The 16,876-nt window shown below is 37.6% G+C and overlaps 2 protein-coding genes across 2 annotated transcripts in view; one reads left to right on the top strand and one right to left on the bottom strand.

The window, feature by feature from the left end:
• LOC309475208 (uncharacterized protein) overlaps positions 1 to 16,876 on the bottom strand; it is a 40,887-nt gene that overhangs the window by 11,968 nt on the left and 12,043 nt on the right. The gene's annotated exons all lie outside the window — the stretch shown is intronic.
• On the top strand, positions 10,648 to 16,695 carry LOC309475200 (natural killer cell receptor 2B4-like). The gene is made up of 5 exons (XM_082137901.1): positions 10,648 to 10,826; positions 12,498 to 12,809; positions 13,175 to 13,465; positions 13,807 to 13,923; positions 14,021 to 16,695. Exons 1-5 carry the CDS (start codon positions 10,778 to 10,780, stop codon positions 14,098 to 14,100), a joined length of 849 nt encoding a protein of 282 aa, XP_081994027.1. The 5' UTR covers positions 10,648 to 10,777; the 3' UTR covers positions 14,101 to 16,695.

Below are 16,876 nucleotides of genomic sequence, written 5' to 3'. Positions count from 1 at the left end.
GCTAAGCCAAGTGTCGTTGTTGCATCGTCGGTGGCAGATGACGTTGTTGACCAGGATTTCTCTGTACCCTGTGGTCGTCTGATGAACTCCGTAATACTGAATGAGTTGGATTTTGGTTTAAGTCATTTAACTCCAAATCAAAAGGAAGATATCGTCGAGTTAAATTAAAAATCATTGCTTGCTCTTTTGTGATATTCCTTCACAGACTACAGTACTTAAGCATGAAATCGATGTTGGGGATGCGCGACCCATAAAACAGCATCCTTATCGGCTCAACCGAAGAGGAAATGTGAGCTGATGAAAGCTGAGGTGGAGTATCTACGACGGAATAATTTTGCAAGTCCTAGTTAGAGTGCGTGGAGTTCGCCTTCTTTATTAGGCGATTTATTAGTGGGTATAATAAATAATATATTGATAACCCACTAATAAAGAATAACCCACTAAGGCTGACTCCTCAGTTAATTTCTGCACTGACTATCGCAAGGTCAATGCAGTGACTAAACCTGATTCCTTTTCACTTCCACATATGGAGGACTGCATAGACCGAGTTGGACCTGCAACGTTTGTAAAGAAATTAGATCTCCTGACGGGATACTGGCAAGGTACCCTTACTTCTTGGGCATCTGAGGTTTCATGAAGTATTCGGTTATGGCGTTCAGAATGCACCGCACCGTCAACATTCCTACGCTTAGACACAAGTCCAAGATGGCGCCGCGGATGGCTGCCTCGGTGTGGAGCTCTCCAGTTATTGTGTTGTTTTTGTTGGTTTGTTCTGCGTTTAGTCATTCTTTTCCTATCAGTTTCACCAAAGACGAACTACTGGACATTAGGAAACACACACCAGACAACTTTTTTACAGATTTTGATTACTCAGACGTTTTACTGGACATTCTCGTCGGAGGGGCAGCGGTGTTGTTCAAACGCGCGGTCAGACGCAAACGCGGGAAGCGCGCTGGCGCGCTGGTTAAACTCCGCGAGCGCGGCCTCCGTACTGCACTCCCCAGTATTCATCTTGCGAATCTCCGATCTCTTCCTAACAAAATGGACGAACTTCTTCTCCTCACCCGCACTAACAAGGATTTTTTAAACTCCGCTGCTCTGTGCTTCACTGAAACCTGGCTGAGTGAAGCCATACCGGACAACGCACTACATCTGCCGGGCTTTCAGCTGTTCCGAGCGGATCGCATCGCGGAACTAACGGGGAAAACGAGAGGTGGTGGATTGTGTTTCTACATTAACGAAAGTTGGTGTTCAGATGTAACAACACTGAAGAAGATGTGCTCTCCTAATTTAGAGGCACATTTCATAAACTGTAAACCTTTCTACTCGCCGCGGGAGTTTTCCTCATTCATTCTCGCGAATGTTTACATTCCTCCAGACGCGTGTGTGAGCGCGGCGATACAACAGCTGGCTGAACATATAGCTGAAATGGAACAAAGGTACCCAGACTCTCTTTTAATCATTCTTGGGGATTTTAACAAAGCAAATCTCTCCCGTGAACTGCCAAAATACAGACAGCATGTTACATGTCCTACCAGAGACAGTAATATATTGGACCACTGTTACACCACGATAAAGAATGCGTATCACTCCGTCCCACGGGCAGCTTTGGGGCTCTCTGATCATTGTTTGGTTCATCTTATACCGACCTACAGGCAGAAACTGAAATCAGCTAAACCTGTAATAAGGACTGTAAAAAGATGGACCAACGAAGCAGAGCAGGATCTACAGGCCTGCTTCGATCGCACTGATTGGACTGTTTTTGAAGCTGCAGCCACCGATCTGGATGAGCTCACAGATACTGTAACATCATATATCAGTTTCTGTGAGGATACATGCATTCCTACCAGGACATTCTTATCATTCACTAATGATAAACCATGGTTTACTGGGAAACTCAAACAGCTTCGTCATGCCAAAGAGGATGCTTACAGAAGTGGGGATAAAATCTTGTATAACCAGGCCAGAAACAGACTGACAAAGGAGATCAGAGTTGCTAAAAGAAGCTACTCTGAAAAGCTGAAAAACCAGTTTTCAGCCAACGACCCGGCATCAGTCTGGAGAGGCCTGAGGAACATCACCAACTACAAATCACCATCCCCCCGATCTGTGGAGAATCAACAACTGGCTGACACTCTCAATGCATTCTATTGCAGGTTTGAGAAGCCCAGACTCACACCTCACACCCGCTCTGATGTGCACTTCACACATCCACCATCACCTCCTGCAACCCCTCTCCTCCCCCCTTCTGCCATCCAACCTGAGCTTAAGGTCTGTGTGGAGGACGTGAGCCGAGTCTTCAAAAAACAGAAGACTAGGAAAGCTTCAGGCCCAGACGGCATCTCATCTGCTTGTCTAAAAGCCTGCGCTGACCAACTGGCCCCAGTCTTCACGCAGATCTTCAACAGATCATTGGAGCAGTGTGAAGTTCCCTGCTGCTTCAAACGCTCCACTATCATTCCGGTTCCCAAAAAACCTAAAATCACTGGACTTAATGACTACAGACCTGTCGCTCTCACGTCTGTGGTCATGAAGTCGTTTGAAAGACTGGTGTTGGCCTATCTGAAGGACATCACTGGACCCCTTCTGGATCCCTTTCAGTTTGCTTACAGAGCAAACAGGTCTGTGGATGATGCAGTCAACATGGGACTGCACTATATCCTGCAACATCTTGACAGACCTGGGACTTATGCACGGATCTTATTTGTGGACTTCAGTTCGGCCTTCAATACCATCATCCCTGATCTTCTCACAGCCAAACTGACTCAGCTCTCCATGCCATCCTCAATCTGTCAGTGGATCTCCAGCTTCCTGACAGACCGGCAGCAGCGAGTGAGACTGGGGAAGCTCACATCCAGGACCCTCACCATCAGCACTGGCGCCCCCCAAGGGTGCGTTCTCTCCCCACTGCTCTTCTCCCTGTACACTAATGACTGCACTTCTAAAGACCCCTCTGTCAAGCTCCTGAAATTTGCAGACGACACCACCGTCATCGGTCTCATCCAAAATGGTGACGAGTCTGCTTACAGACTGGGGGTTGAACAGCTGGCTGTCTGGTGCAGCTATAACAACCTTGAGCTGAACACGCTCAAAACAGTGGAGATGATTGTGGATTTCAGGAGAAAATCCCCAGCACTCCCCCCTCTCACCATCATGAACAGCACTGTGGAAGCAGTGGAGTCATTCAGGTTCCTGGGCTCTACCATCTCTCAGGACCTGAAGTGGGCAAATCACATTGACTCCATTGTGAAAAAGGCCCAGCAGAGACTGTACTTCCTTCGCCAGCTGAAGAAGTTCAATCTGCCACAGGAGCTGCTGATCCAGTTCTACTCAGCCGTCATTGAGTCTGTTTTAAGCACTTCCATCACTGTCTGGTTTGGTTCAGCTACCAAATCGGACATCAGGAGACTACAACGGACAGTCCGGACAGCAGAGAGGATTATTGGTGCCCCCCTGCCAACCCTCCAGGACCTGTACTCTTCCAGAGTGAGGAAGAGAGCAGGTAAAATCATCACAGACTCCACTCACCCTGGACACCCCCTGTTTGAACTGTTACCGTCAGGACGGCGACACAGATCACTGGCCACAAGAACATCCAGGCACAGGAACAGTTTCTTTCCACAGGCCATTTCCCTTCTGAACACTTAACATGCCCCCCAAGGCATATGCCTGCAAGTGCAATACTCCCACTGTCTAGTGCAATATTCTCTTAACTCAGGTGATATTTATATTTATATTATTCATACTACTCAAAATACTGTAAATATGTTCATAATCTGTAACATGCACTAGACTCCCACTGTCTAGTGTAATATTCTCTAACTCAGGTGATATTTATATTTATATTATTCATACTTCTCAAAATACTGTAAATATGTTCATAATCTGTAAATGTTTATTCAGACTAAACCCAACTGTGACCCCTTTTTTTTTACTTTTTATACTATTTTTATTTTATTTTATTTTTTTATATATTTTATTCTTAGAATTTGTATTACTATGTTTCTTGTTGTATTTGTATTTGTATTATGTGCACTGGAAGCTTCAGTACCAAGAAAAATTCCTTGTGGGTGCAAGCACACTTGGCAATAAAGCTCTTTCTGATTCTGATTCTGATTCTGATTCTTAATGCGTTGAGTTGAGAAATGTGAAGCTTATTTAGACGAAATTGTAATATATTCTTCCAGTTGGGAAGATAATCTTTAAATTATGTGTTTTCACGTTTTGTAGATTCTTCTCTGACTTTAAACTTGATGTGAGCCAAATGTGAGTTTGCTAAGGCAACAGTGGTGTACCTAGGGAAAAGGGTAGGTCAGGGACAAGTATGTCCAGTTGAAGCGAAGATCTGTTATGGAATGTCCTGTACCAGTGAATAAAAGGGAGTTGCGTAAATTTTGGGGTATGGCAGGATATTACAGAGGATTCTGTCATAACTTTGCCAGTTTTGTATCACCGTTAACGGATCTTCTCAGCACAACTCAAGTTTTTGTGTGGTCTCCTGCTTGTGAGCAAGATTTTCGAGCAACTAAGGTTTTGTTGTGTAACGCCCCTAGCCTCTCAGCGCCGGACTTCGAGTGCCCTTTTAAGTTAGAAGTGGATGCTTCTGCTACTGGGGCTGGTGCGGTTCTTCAAGAAAGCGAGTTAGGGATTGAACACCCGGGGATTGTCACATAGTTATAGGAATAGTTTCCTTGCTATATAGCGAATAACTGTAATATCTAACCTTACGTTTAATGTAATTTTACAGTAAATACAACATTGTACAGTTTATTGAATTGAAAAACAAGTCATTGTATAATTTGACAAAAACATAAATTGCCATTCCCATCATTCCCTGTGTGACACTTCATATTTGATGTTTTTTCATTGAAATGACTGTTTCTTAATTTTTTCTAATCAGTTGTGTATATTTATTTTTATTTTTATTTTATTTTTACAGCAAATGTTGTTCAGTGAATGCTTATTGCATTAATTTAGTGTCAAGTGTCAAGACACAATGACTAATGACTAAAAAAAGACACACCAGAAAGGAATGATCAAACACTGAACCAATGAGATCATATGACACATGATCAGAAGAGACCATGGCAGACACAGTTCCTGAATGTTAATGTCACGGTTTTGTTTTTGGGTTTGTTCACGTCGTGTTTCCTTGTCTGTCATGTGATCCCTTGTAAGTCATGTGATCCTGCCATGTGTTCCCTTGTCTGTGTCATGTTGTCATTGGTTCATTGTTTCATTGTTCACAGGTGTCCCTTGTCCCTTGTCTCTTGTGTGTATTTAAGCTCTCATGTTTGCCATGTGTCTTGGTCAAGTATTGTTTCCTATAACTACTGTTGTGAGTCCTGTTCATGTTCATGTCTTGTTTTGAGTTTTCATGCCACACCATGTTTTTGTTTCATGTTTGGTTTTATTTATAATAAACTGCCCTTGGGTTCTCATCTCTAAACTTGCCTCCAGTGGATCACTTTACAGTTAGTAAATGCAATGTCAACACAATCAGAAGTACTAACATTGTTGACATTCATACCAATTCTACCAAAAAGACTCAGAAGGATTCTCGAATGAAATAGAATTTATTTTGTGAAAGGATTTTACAGACGAAATAAAAGCAGATGCTCGACAAGCTCCATCTCAGAGTTCTTTGGCGTAGGCCCCGTCCTCCGTCCGGGTCTGAAAGTTAGCTTGTAGGTCCTGCCTGATGATAGAGGCAGGGGCGGAGCCTACCCCCTGACGAGTGGACGGGAGCCATTCTGGTGGTGGTGGTGGTGGTGGTGGTGGTGGTGGTGGTGGGGAGGATGGGGGAAAACTTTGCAATGACACCTGCGGGCAACAAAATGGGACGGTAAGATCAGTCTTTTATATTTGATGTCAAGCTGTGATTGGTAGCGTGGAATTATGAATTAATGACGTGGCAGTGAAGTCTTTCTGGTAGAACTTTCGCTTACGCTTTCATTTCTTGCTGGTTGAGTTATCATCTGTGTGCGTAAGATTGCAAACATCAGCCATTAATTTTAACTTTTTTGTTAATGAGCAGTTTTTCGAAAACCAATCAATAGTAAAATTACCAAGTAAAAATATATCCTTATTTTCTTCTATTACCCTATCCTCTAGTGCTCCACTAAACAAAGTCACTTGGGAATAGAAGTAAGATCTCTAGTGTTTAAAGGGTAACTCTTGCCAAAATGCAACCTAGGGTCTTTTTGTTAATCTACCCGAGGCAAACTTTCGTGTAAAAGCATAATTAGAATGGAAACGCCACTTTTAAGTTTGACCGTATTTTCGTTTTTGGTCAAATTGCCTTTTGAATGGGAGTGAAGGGGGCACTTCTATGATAGCATCAAAAATCGCTATTATTAAAACACTAAGAAGGCTCGACACAACATGAAACTTTGCTCGAAGTATCACCAGGGGCTCCACACATGAACTCCAGCATTGAGAACAGTGTGTACACAGAGTTTACTAAAAAGAAAGATTTTGAACAAATCACTGTAGCTGTTGTTGTTTCCGTCCGCCGGCATTTTGACAGTCAAAAATAGTCGATCTCCGAATGCAACGTAATTGGGAGGAGAGTAAAGATGGAAAGCTCCTGAAGCTTAGTTCCATATAAATTCACGGGTATTTTGTTGTTTTGTCGTTAGTGAAAATCAATATTGACGTCGTATGTGAAAAAGGATCCTCATATAAGAAGCAATATTAAAATTCAGAGTCAGTTCATTCACATTTGGAGATCGACTAGATTAATTCAGCAAATCTGAATTACTTCACTTTGTTACTCAAAGTCACAGGTTTATATATTTAGATGACTGTCTAGTTTCATTTCCTCTTTTGTTATGATGATTCATGACACATGACACGGACATGATTAAGAGGTTTTGAGGACATTTGTTTTTCAATATACATGTTAATCCTGAAGGAAATTTATGATTAATAAAAATAAAATAAAAAAATACCTTATTGTCATTTTAAAGGTTTGTATACAAAAAAGGTCATTTTAACCTTTAAAATTACAGTAATGTTCCAAATGACAGTAAGGTCTGTAGGCCTATAATTTACAGCAGTATGAGAGAGACTTAAAATAATTTTTTTGTACTGTACCTAAAACGTGACCCTGGATCACAAAACCAGTCACAAGTGGCACGGGTATATTTGTGGCAATAGCCAACAATACATTGTATGGGTCAAATGATCGATTTTTCTTTTATGCCAAAAATCATTAGGATATTAAGTTAAAATCATGTTCCATGAAGGTATTTTGTAAATTTATATTAAATTTATTTTTGTGAGTGAATGCAGCACAATCGCAAACATAAATGGACAACTTTAAAGGAGATTTTCTCAATGTTTAGATTTTTGTGCACCCTCAGATTCCAGATTTTCAAATAGTATAGTAATTGTATCTCGGATAAATATTGTCCTATCCTAACAAACCAAAACTATTTATTCAGCTTTCAGATGATGTATAAATCTCAATTTCAAAAAATGTACCCTTGTGACTGGTTTTGTGGTCCAGGGTCACAAATAGCAAATTAATTGATATTGAATCGAAATTGTAATGGAATTTAAGTGCAAGCTTGTAAATCGAAATGTAAAATTTGTGTCAGTACTCAGTCCTGCCATACTGATAAAAATTATATATATATATATATATATATATATATATATATATATATATATATATATATATATATATATATATATATATTAGTAACTCTGCTTTTGTCAAAAGAGTAGATCACATTGTTCGTGACTTACTGTTTTTATGTCCCCACCCTAAAAGCTTTTGAAGTGCTTCATCTTTTAAAAAAAAAAAAATACTAAAGCAGAGCACATTGCGTGCTGTTTGAGGGGCATTTGTAAGGTGGCCAAGAGAGCTCAACGCGCAGCAACTGAAGAAAACACATGCAAATAGAAAAAAACACATGCAAATAGAAAAAAACACCCGCAAATTAACAACACACGTGTGCTCCAAATAACACAACCAGAGCCATAGAGAGAGAGAGTTGCGACACTCCCATAGACCTCCGTTGTAAATAATGGCGGCGCTTTTAACCGCCTACTTCCGGGATATGAAGATCGGAATAGTTCCAAACACTGTCATTTGGGCGTTGGACACCATTCACTTACATTGCTGCGCGTCGAGTTGTTCCAGAGTTAAGTTGCCGAAATATCGACCTCTTTTGAATTGTCAACTGTCTATATTGTATCAGAGGCCCTTTGCGATGCTTATACTGGTCTTCATTTGTACATGCACAGCGTCATTATTTATATTTTATGTTGGTTGTTTCAACCAATTTTCAAGCACTGCCTGCTAGCTAACGTTAGTTAGCTAGCGCGACTTCGTCAGCTAAGAGTTCGGTAATGAATCGCTACCACCTTTATAGCAACTTTTATTTAATTTAATTTTTTGGGATATACTAACTTTTCATTATGTTATTATTGTCTTGAGTGAAGCGGCTTGTGAGAACAATGCTGGACCTTTAGGATTGTTATGGCCATCACCAGTCCTGTCTGTTTCATGGATCACCTGCCCCTGGTTTTTGTTTTTCTTGTTCACACACACAAGCACACATTTTTGTTGTCTGTCATTGTTTAATAAAAAATATTTTATTTGAAAACCTTCATTTGTATCAGCCATGCTTAAATTCGTTTTTAATCTGTTATAGTTTTGATAATGTGTATGGCCTTAATCTTAAAATAATATTCTTAGTCTTAACATGATCATGTTTCACGTTGTGGTCCTGGGGGTGGCCACTTTCATCAGAAGAAGTGAGCTAGCTTCTAAGCGAATTCTGAACGGACCGCCACGGCAGAACTCTTTGCGTGATCAGGAAGGTAGGCTAATGGCTGAATCTAAATTTATAAGCAAAATCACGGGAATCAATAGCCTAATACAGCCCAGTTGTGCTAAAATAAATATCATGAGACGTCCATCATCAGATGAATGATATGGAAAAGTTAAGTTAGAGCCGCTAAAGCCAGTGCTACTACCCCTGCGAACATGAACACTAAGCTTTTCCCTCCAAAAATATAGCTTAAAACTTATCTCCAAATGCAAAACTGACATTAACAAAATGCAATAATGCAATAACAGCTGAAAAAGTACTTGGGTGTGTGTTTTATTTTATATTTACCGTTCAATAATGCAATCGCTGCTGTCTGTCCCATAGAAGAACATGACAGCCAGCGTACGTTTTGGAACTATTGGGGCTTACATGAACCACATGACAGCCATAGCGGCGACATCAAAGAGTGTCGCAACTCTTTCTCTCTATGGCTCTGAGTCTGAACACAACCAAATACAGAAACGCGCTGCAAATAGCATAGACCACAACAGAAATATTTCCTGGGGAACCAAATAAGTGACGAACCCAGCTGGGACGTGCTTATTGCTCGTGAGCATCCCTAGGGCAGAAGGTAGAGCAATTTGGAGTGAGCAGGGCACTAGTGGGCCATTACTAGCGCTGAACAAAAAAACCTAATCAGAGATCAAGAGTATTGGGATGGTGGGGTTGATGGATAAATGTTGTATTGAATGTATAATTGTGTGGTTTGAGTGAATGTCAATGTTGAATGAATGTTAAATGTTGTTGTAAACATGGATACTGTTATGTAAGAAAAATTTCAGACTTCAGTCTGACAATAAAGTATAAAGTAAAGTAAAGTAAATTATGTAGCTGTTTGGAACGCACTTAATGAAGGGAGCAACGCTGGGATCTTCCCATGACAATGAAGCACGGTGTCCATCAGCTGAATAGCTGTTCTTACGACAGAAATATAATGCTGTTAACATAAAAGTTGCAAATAAATATAATTTTTTTTACAAAAAAGCTTTTAAAATATGTATTATATATCTGTGTGTGTCTCAACTTTAAAACTTTGGACCCTACATTACCTAACATTTCTTATTAAACATTTCTTTATGATAATTTAAATATAACAAGAAAAAATGTGTACAGTGTAACTGATGTATAGATTAATATCTTTCCCTCATGTTCTTTTTCTCTATCTTTTTTATTTATTTTAGTTTTCAGCTCATTGTTCTTTTTTCATTTGTATTCTGATGATATTGAACATTAATACGTTTTATTGTATACAAGTTGTATGTCATAAAAATGTAATCTCTGTATGTTTTGCAACAACAACAAAAAGTTAAAAGAAATAAATTAAAATAAAATAAAGTAGACTTTTGAGCTGTAAGCACGTCCCAGCTGAGTGGTGTGTGGTGTGAAACTTATGAAGATGTTTTCTTAATTTGTGGGGTTTTCTATTTGCATGTGTTTTTTTTTTTTTCTATTTGCATGTGCTTTCTTCAGTTGCAGCGCGTTGAGCTCTCTCGGCCACCTTTGCATATGAACATGAACATAATGTTCCTATGAACATTTGCAAATGTCTGCTTTGCATGCAGCATGGCACAAGGATATTCATTGTTAGCTCAAAAACAAGCTGAATGTAACTATTCAGAAAGAAATTATAAAATGTTTGAGTAGGCTTCATAATCTACTTTAAAGTTTTGCTCAAATGTTATGTTGGTTAATCACCTTTTGTGATTTGCAATGTATCTTTCCAATTGTAATCGCCTTTTCAATTGTTTGTTAAAAAGGAGTTTCTATTTCTGTTCTTCAAATAGGAGTCAGTTCTCCCTCCCACTCACAAGATCATCAGCTGCTCCCTTTCAACAAAGCTCACATGACATCTAGATCCAGATAAACAACCTGTCTGGAACTATTAATGACCACGTCATTTTCAGCTTCAACTCTCCCATTGTCCAAGGAATATGGAAAGCTGCTTCAAGTTTCTTTCTTTATCATTACTGATCACAAATGGTATGTTTTTATAGCTTCATCATTTCAGTTTTGATCATTCTGTCAGTAGATTTGAAATGTTGGGTTGGTACAGAAAAGTACTGAGCCGTAGCTGGGCGCCGCGGACGGTGTGTGTGTACACTCAGAGAGAATAATGTGTTCGAATTTAAAAGACGTGGCGCTGCGCGTCCGGTGTGCGACCCGGGTGGTTTGCCTAGGGCACCATATGAGCTAGAACCGCCACTGAGACAAATACAATTTCTGTCATTGTACAGTGCATATACAGTGAAATAGTTGTTAAAGTGACTTCAATGTCACTTTCATAGTTGTTTATAATTATCGTGTTAATATTTTTCAATTAAAGCCATATCGTATCCGATCAGTGACTTCTCATTAATGAGTGAATGCACAATGTTTATTTTCATCGATATTTATGAGACATTTTATTTGAATATATCATTATATTAAATTTATAAGAACATACAATATGATAATTACCAGTATATGAACTCCATTGATTTCAATGATTTCATTAAATTCATTGAACTTCTAACTTGTGACTGCTCAAAACACTCTAAATTTATGAAAACGACATATTCTTTTTCAAAACATATAAAACAACATCAATATGACTGAAATGTTTTCAAACAAAATACTTGAATAAACTGCATAAGCAGAGTGAAATGTGGACTTCTTTTTCAAACCCTATTTCCTTTTTATTTTTTTTATTTAGACTATTTAGTCTAGATTACATGTTTTGCTCTTCCTCATATCATCTGTTTTGAATATGTGTGTGTTTGTGTGTGGTCCTGGTAAACCCTACGTTATTGCAATTAACAACATTTTTTGTCACAATGAGGAAAACGGCTTATAAATCAGCTTATAAATTATGCTTGTAAACAACTTGTAAAAGTGTAAAAGTTTTCTGTGATGGGTTAAGGCCGGGGTGTGGACAAAAACAGTTTAAACATTTCTCAGAATACCCTGCAGGTTTAGGATGACATGAGGGTGAGTAAGTGATGACAAATTGTTGATGAACTATCAAGTTCAAAACACAAACATTGAACTCTATTGGTAACGACGGAGCTTACGACCATAGTTGGCTTTGGGAAACGCACCCCAGACCAGTAAAGCAGGTTCTTTTGTTTAACTGGGTGAGGTTGCTATGTAGGTGTGTGTGTGTTGTTTCAACTTGCAGTAGAGAAGAGGATTTAGTTTCAGTAATATTTATTTTGAACTAAAGTAAATACTCTAAAATGTAGAACGCCATACAGAACACCAAACCACAAAACACTGAAGAGAAGAGACAAAGAACTAAACCAGACAAGGGACTATAATTACACAAATAATAAGTGATAAAACAAAAAGCGCTTTGGGTGTACAGTGGTAGTGTTACATAAATCCCTCATTTCATTTTCATTTAAAACAAGGCACAGGTTGGATTGATCAATCAATTAATAAGCAACCATAGACACAGGAGCTAAACACAGGCCAAAAAAACTAAATTCAAAGAACCAAAACACAGACAACATGTGAATTTTCAATGTCCAGCAAACTGACATCCTTGAACACTTGTTTTTATGTCCATTGTCAGTCTTTATCCGTAGTTGAAACATTATGTTAATGTTATTTGACAATAACGAGAGTACTGGAAATAGTGTGAGTAAATAATAATAGTATTTTTTTCTCTAGGTGTGTTTGGTGCTGAGACAGAAGGAATGGCAGTGATGGAGGGGAGTTTTGTCACTCTACAAACAGGTGTTAATAAACAGAATGATGATCTGATAGTGTGGTATTTTGGACCTGCCAACACTCTTGTTGCCCAAATCAATGGAAAGGCCAATAGCACCACAATTCATGAGAGTGTTGTTAGGAGAATGCGGCTAGATAATAATGGGTCTCTCAACATCCTAAACATCACAACCGCAGATTCTGGTCTTTATAATCTTAAGATCACCAGCAAAAAAAGAGTTTCATACAAGAGATTCAGTGTTACAGTCTATGGTGAGTATTCTAAATTCAGAAACCTTGATATATTACACTTTTAGGGGGCAGCAGCTCTGCATGAACCTACGGTCATAATTCCTACAGTATATAAAGGCACTTTCATGCAGCAAACACAATGAAAAAATATTTAAATCAGTCGAATTAGTTTATTGAAATGGACAGATTCAGAAACATTAGTTTTTGATGAATTATTGGTTTCAATAATGTAACTTGTCCGCAGCTTCTTCTTTTTTTCTGAATAAGAAAAGTATTTCTACATATAGAAAGTAATACACTGCAATATTCCACTTTCTGTTTTACTATCTGTTTGCAGTCTAAAATACAAATTGGAGACATAATCTTTTTTCTCTTCTGTTTTTCAGACAATCTCCCCATTCCTGTCATCATCAGAAACACTTCATCATCTGAAAGTTCATCAGTCTCTAAATGTGTGCTGCAGTGTTCAGTGGTGAATGTGAGTGATGTGACTCTCTCCTGGTACAAAGGACTCAGTGTATTGTCCAGCATCAGTGTGTCTGATCTCAGCATTAGTCTCTCTTTACCTCTGGAGGTGGAATATCAGGATAAAAACACATACAGATGTGTGATCAACAATCCCATCAGCAACCAGGCCAAACATCTGGACATCACTCAACTCTGTCCGCCTTGTACAGGTACGTCAGTGATATTCGTGTATCTCTGTCAGTCATGTCTTTATATAATTCATTGTAATTGATCAGAACTCATTGATTGATTAGCATGGCAAAGGTTTAACATTGCTATATGTCTACAAGGAATGTTGCTAGAATAATTTCAATTATTCCTTACGTACTTAATTTTACTGAGTAGCCTACTTATTTTTGTAATTACACTGTAACATCACCTTAAAACCTGTAACCTGAAGTATTTATCAGCTGATTCCAATCAGTGACCAATCCCATCCCTAATGGCTAACTATACTTTTAGGTCCTTAAATGTATTTGATAGCAGTTTTTGTCTTTCTTTGTCTTTTTAGATGCTCGCTATAGACCCAGATTTCTTCCAGTGTGTTTGATTGCAGTATTATTTGCAGTAATCCTATTATTACTCGGAGTGATATTCTTCAAAAGAAAAAGAGGAGGATATCAAAAAGGCAGGTCTTATACAGAAAACTAAATAATTTTCATGACTTTCTCCTCATCATAATGAGTGAAAAAGGAAACATTTTTATGCTTTATTCTGCTTTTCAGCCAACTTGATGAAAATTTGGCAAGCTGAAACATTTCCGAAGACCAAAGAAAGAGGACATAAAATCCAGGAGCAAGTCTGAAGATGCAAACGCATGCCTGAATAATAGAACAATCATTATGTGCAGTAGCAAATACTCCACATACATTATATTCAGTATTATAGTAGTTTAATGCTGCTTTCACATGCTATCAGAAATGTTAGTTCCCACTTCTGAAGTCGTGATATGAGCTTTCAAGTGCTTTGTTGTCCCAAAGAATAGTAAATCATGGAGGATGCTAGGTTTTTTAAGGAAATCTTATTAAAGTCAAAATGTATTGAAGATATGTAGTTTTGTAAAATGTTGCGGCCCATCCATTGACAACCATATAAATATTCTAGATAGTGAGCTTGCTGAAGATTGCTCTGCCATGTTTAAAGTTTATGGTACGCCTAACTCGCTAACTGTATCAAAATGATTCACGAGCTTCTCAGTGGTAAATATAATTTTTAACTAGGAAACTCATATTTATGATAATTTCGATAGCATGTGAAGGCAGCATAAAAATATAATTAAACATAGAAACTTTAATTTCATCCATCCCTGCTTACTTTACAACAGTATTCCCGGCAACACTTTACAATAAGGTTTAATTTTTTTAACATTAGTTTACAGAGAACGGAAAGGCGTAGCGCCAAACACTAATCCAAAACGGAAGAATGAGCCAACTTCTTGTGGTGCGTAGATCCCAAAAAATCTGCCCAAAAATTTGCCAAACACTTTTTGCACTTTGCACTTTATTTGTGGCCTCAGGACAGTAAATGATTGTAAGCTTTTGGCCACTTTCTTTATATGCAGATCTATTTTTTCTGATTTTTAACACTAATTACATAGTTAACATGAACTAACAATATACAACAGTTCTACAGCATTTATTAATCTTAATGTTAATCTCAACATTTACGAAAACATTTTTAAAATCAAAATTGGTATCTGTTAACAATAGTTATTAATGCATTATGAACTAAAATGAATATTTTATTATATAACATTCACAAAGGTTAATAAAAGCTGTAAAAAATATATTTGTCACGGCTTGGCAGATGAAGGTAATTTCCAACAGAGGTAAGTTAATGTAACAAACAGGCATAACAGAATGTAACAGTGTGTCCACAAGACATGAACAATAACCGACAAGAAACTGAACTGAACAGGGAGACTATATACACAGAGTAAACGAGGGAACAAACTAGACACAGGTGGATGAAGGTTAACTAATCAGGGACAACGGGAACAGGTGCAGACAAGACAGAACATAATTGTGACAACATTGCTCATTGTTAGTTCATGTTGGTTAATGCATTAACTAATGTTAACAGATTATTTTAAATATTATTATTGTATAAAATGTATTGCTGTTACCTTATTGTAAAGTGTTACCAAATTCATTGCAATGCAGCTGCGGGACACTTGAACAGGTACTGATTAATTCGTTTTATGGATTTTATTTAATATGACTTTTCCCCCCTCTCAGGTTAAAAAGAAAATAAGACAAAAATGCAAGCTGCTTGATATTGCATTCAATTCTGCCATCCCAGAATAGGGAAGTCCTGTGGATTAATGTTGTTTGGTACAAGGCATTAATGACACTGACTAGCACTAGTTTTTAGATATTCTGCAGTCATTCCATCAAATGCATCCCCATATTTCTTATTTAACCCAGCCATATAGTTGATTCTTCTGCCATATGCCGGTCCCAAGCCCGGATTAATGGGGAGGGTTGGGGAAAATAACTGAAAACAAGCCTGGAAAAAATACATTAGTTATACAGATATAAATACTAATATATAGAAGGTGCACAGTGTCATACACACAAATACACAACACCACCACAACACTGAACCCGTGACACCAAATTATTAATTAAACAATATAAGATGTAAAAAATAAAACCCATATTTATCTAAAAAAAAAACTTCAAAATAAAAAATCATTAAAATACCTTCAAGTGTCATGCAGGGAATTTTGTACTGTAAATTTTTTACAATAATCTTTTACTTTTAAACTTATTAACATTTTTACACTATAATGGTGTAGTGGTTTAGGTTTAGCCTATGGGTGCTTGGCTTTCCATAACAGACTTTAATAACATGGTTAAAATTATCCCATTTAGCTTGGGATCTTAATTAGCATGCATGAAAGTTATGGTAGTTTGAATAATCACATTTTTATACCCATATGTCTATGTCTTATCTTAAAAATTTTACAACTAATGTAATATTACAGTTATGAAAATTCAGTAGGAAAACAGGTTACAGAAAAGTACAATATGGAAACATTGACAATGAAGTTGAAATTATAAGAACAGACTTTTGAAAGACATTGGATAAATGGAAAATGTATACATAAAAACAGAAAATTAAGGGATAAATAAAAAAATGAATTTTTATATGCATATGTAAGCATACCTATATTTTATATGAGCATTTAAGTATGTCTGTAGATTTACAGTAGTCTGTAGATTATATACTGTATATTGCAACCTGTTGTTTTTAATGAATCATTCTACAGTGATTGTACTAAATTGATGTAAATAATGAATATGTATAATAAATATGTAGTCTGTATGTGACTTACTACTATTTACTAGGCTACTGTTTGTTTTATGCTAAACAAATAAAAATGCTGTGAAATATAGTTCTGCAGTTGGTTATTATCAGAGATGGGTAGAGTATTTGTATAGAAATATTTACTCAAAGTAAAAGTAAGAATCTTAATAGTCTAAATACTCGAGTATAACTGCGTACATATCAACAGACACGTTGGCCAAAACACATGAAGAATGTTGATCCGGACTTACAGGGATACTTTCCTGTCC

Source organism: Leuciscus leuciscus (genome assembly GCF_965113295.1).
Source record: "Leuciscus leuciscus genome assembly, chromosome: 15".
NCBI lineage: Eukaryota > Metazoa > Chordata > Actinopteri > Cypriniformes > Leuciscidae > Leuciscus > Leuciscus leuciscus.
This window is presented reverse-complemented; position numbering and strand designations above follow the sequence as displayed.

Excerpts from the sequence above, each read along its gene's own strand:
- LOC309475200 (XM_082137901.1), top strand. The coding sequence starts at position 10,778 with ATGGAAAGCTGCTTCAAGTTTCTTTCTTTATCATTACTGATCACAAAT. Across the intron at positions 10,827-12,497 it reads ATCATTACTGATCACAAATG|GTGTGTTTGGTGCTGAGACA; the intron begins GTATGTTTTTAT and ends TTTTTTCTCTAG. Across the intron at positions 13,924-14,020 it reads AAGAGGAGGATATCAAAAAG|CCAACTTGATGAAAATTTGG; the intron begins GCAGGTCTTATA and ends TCTGCTTTTCAG.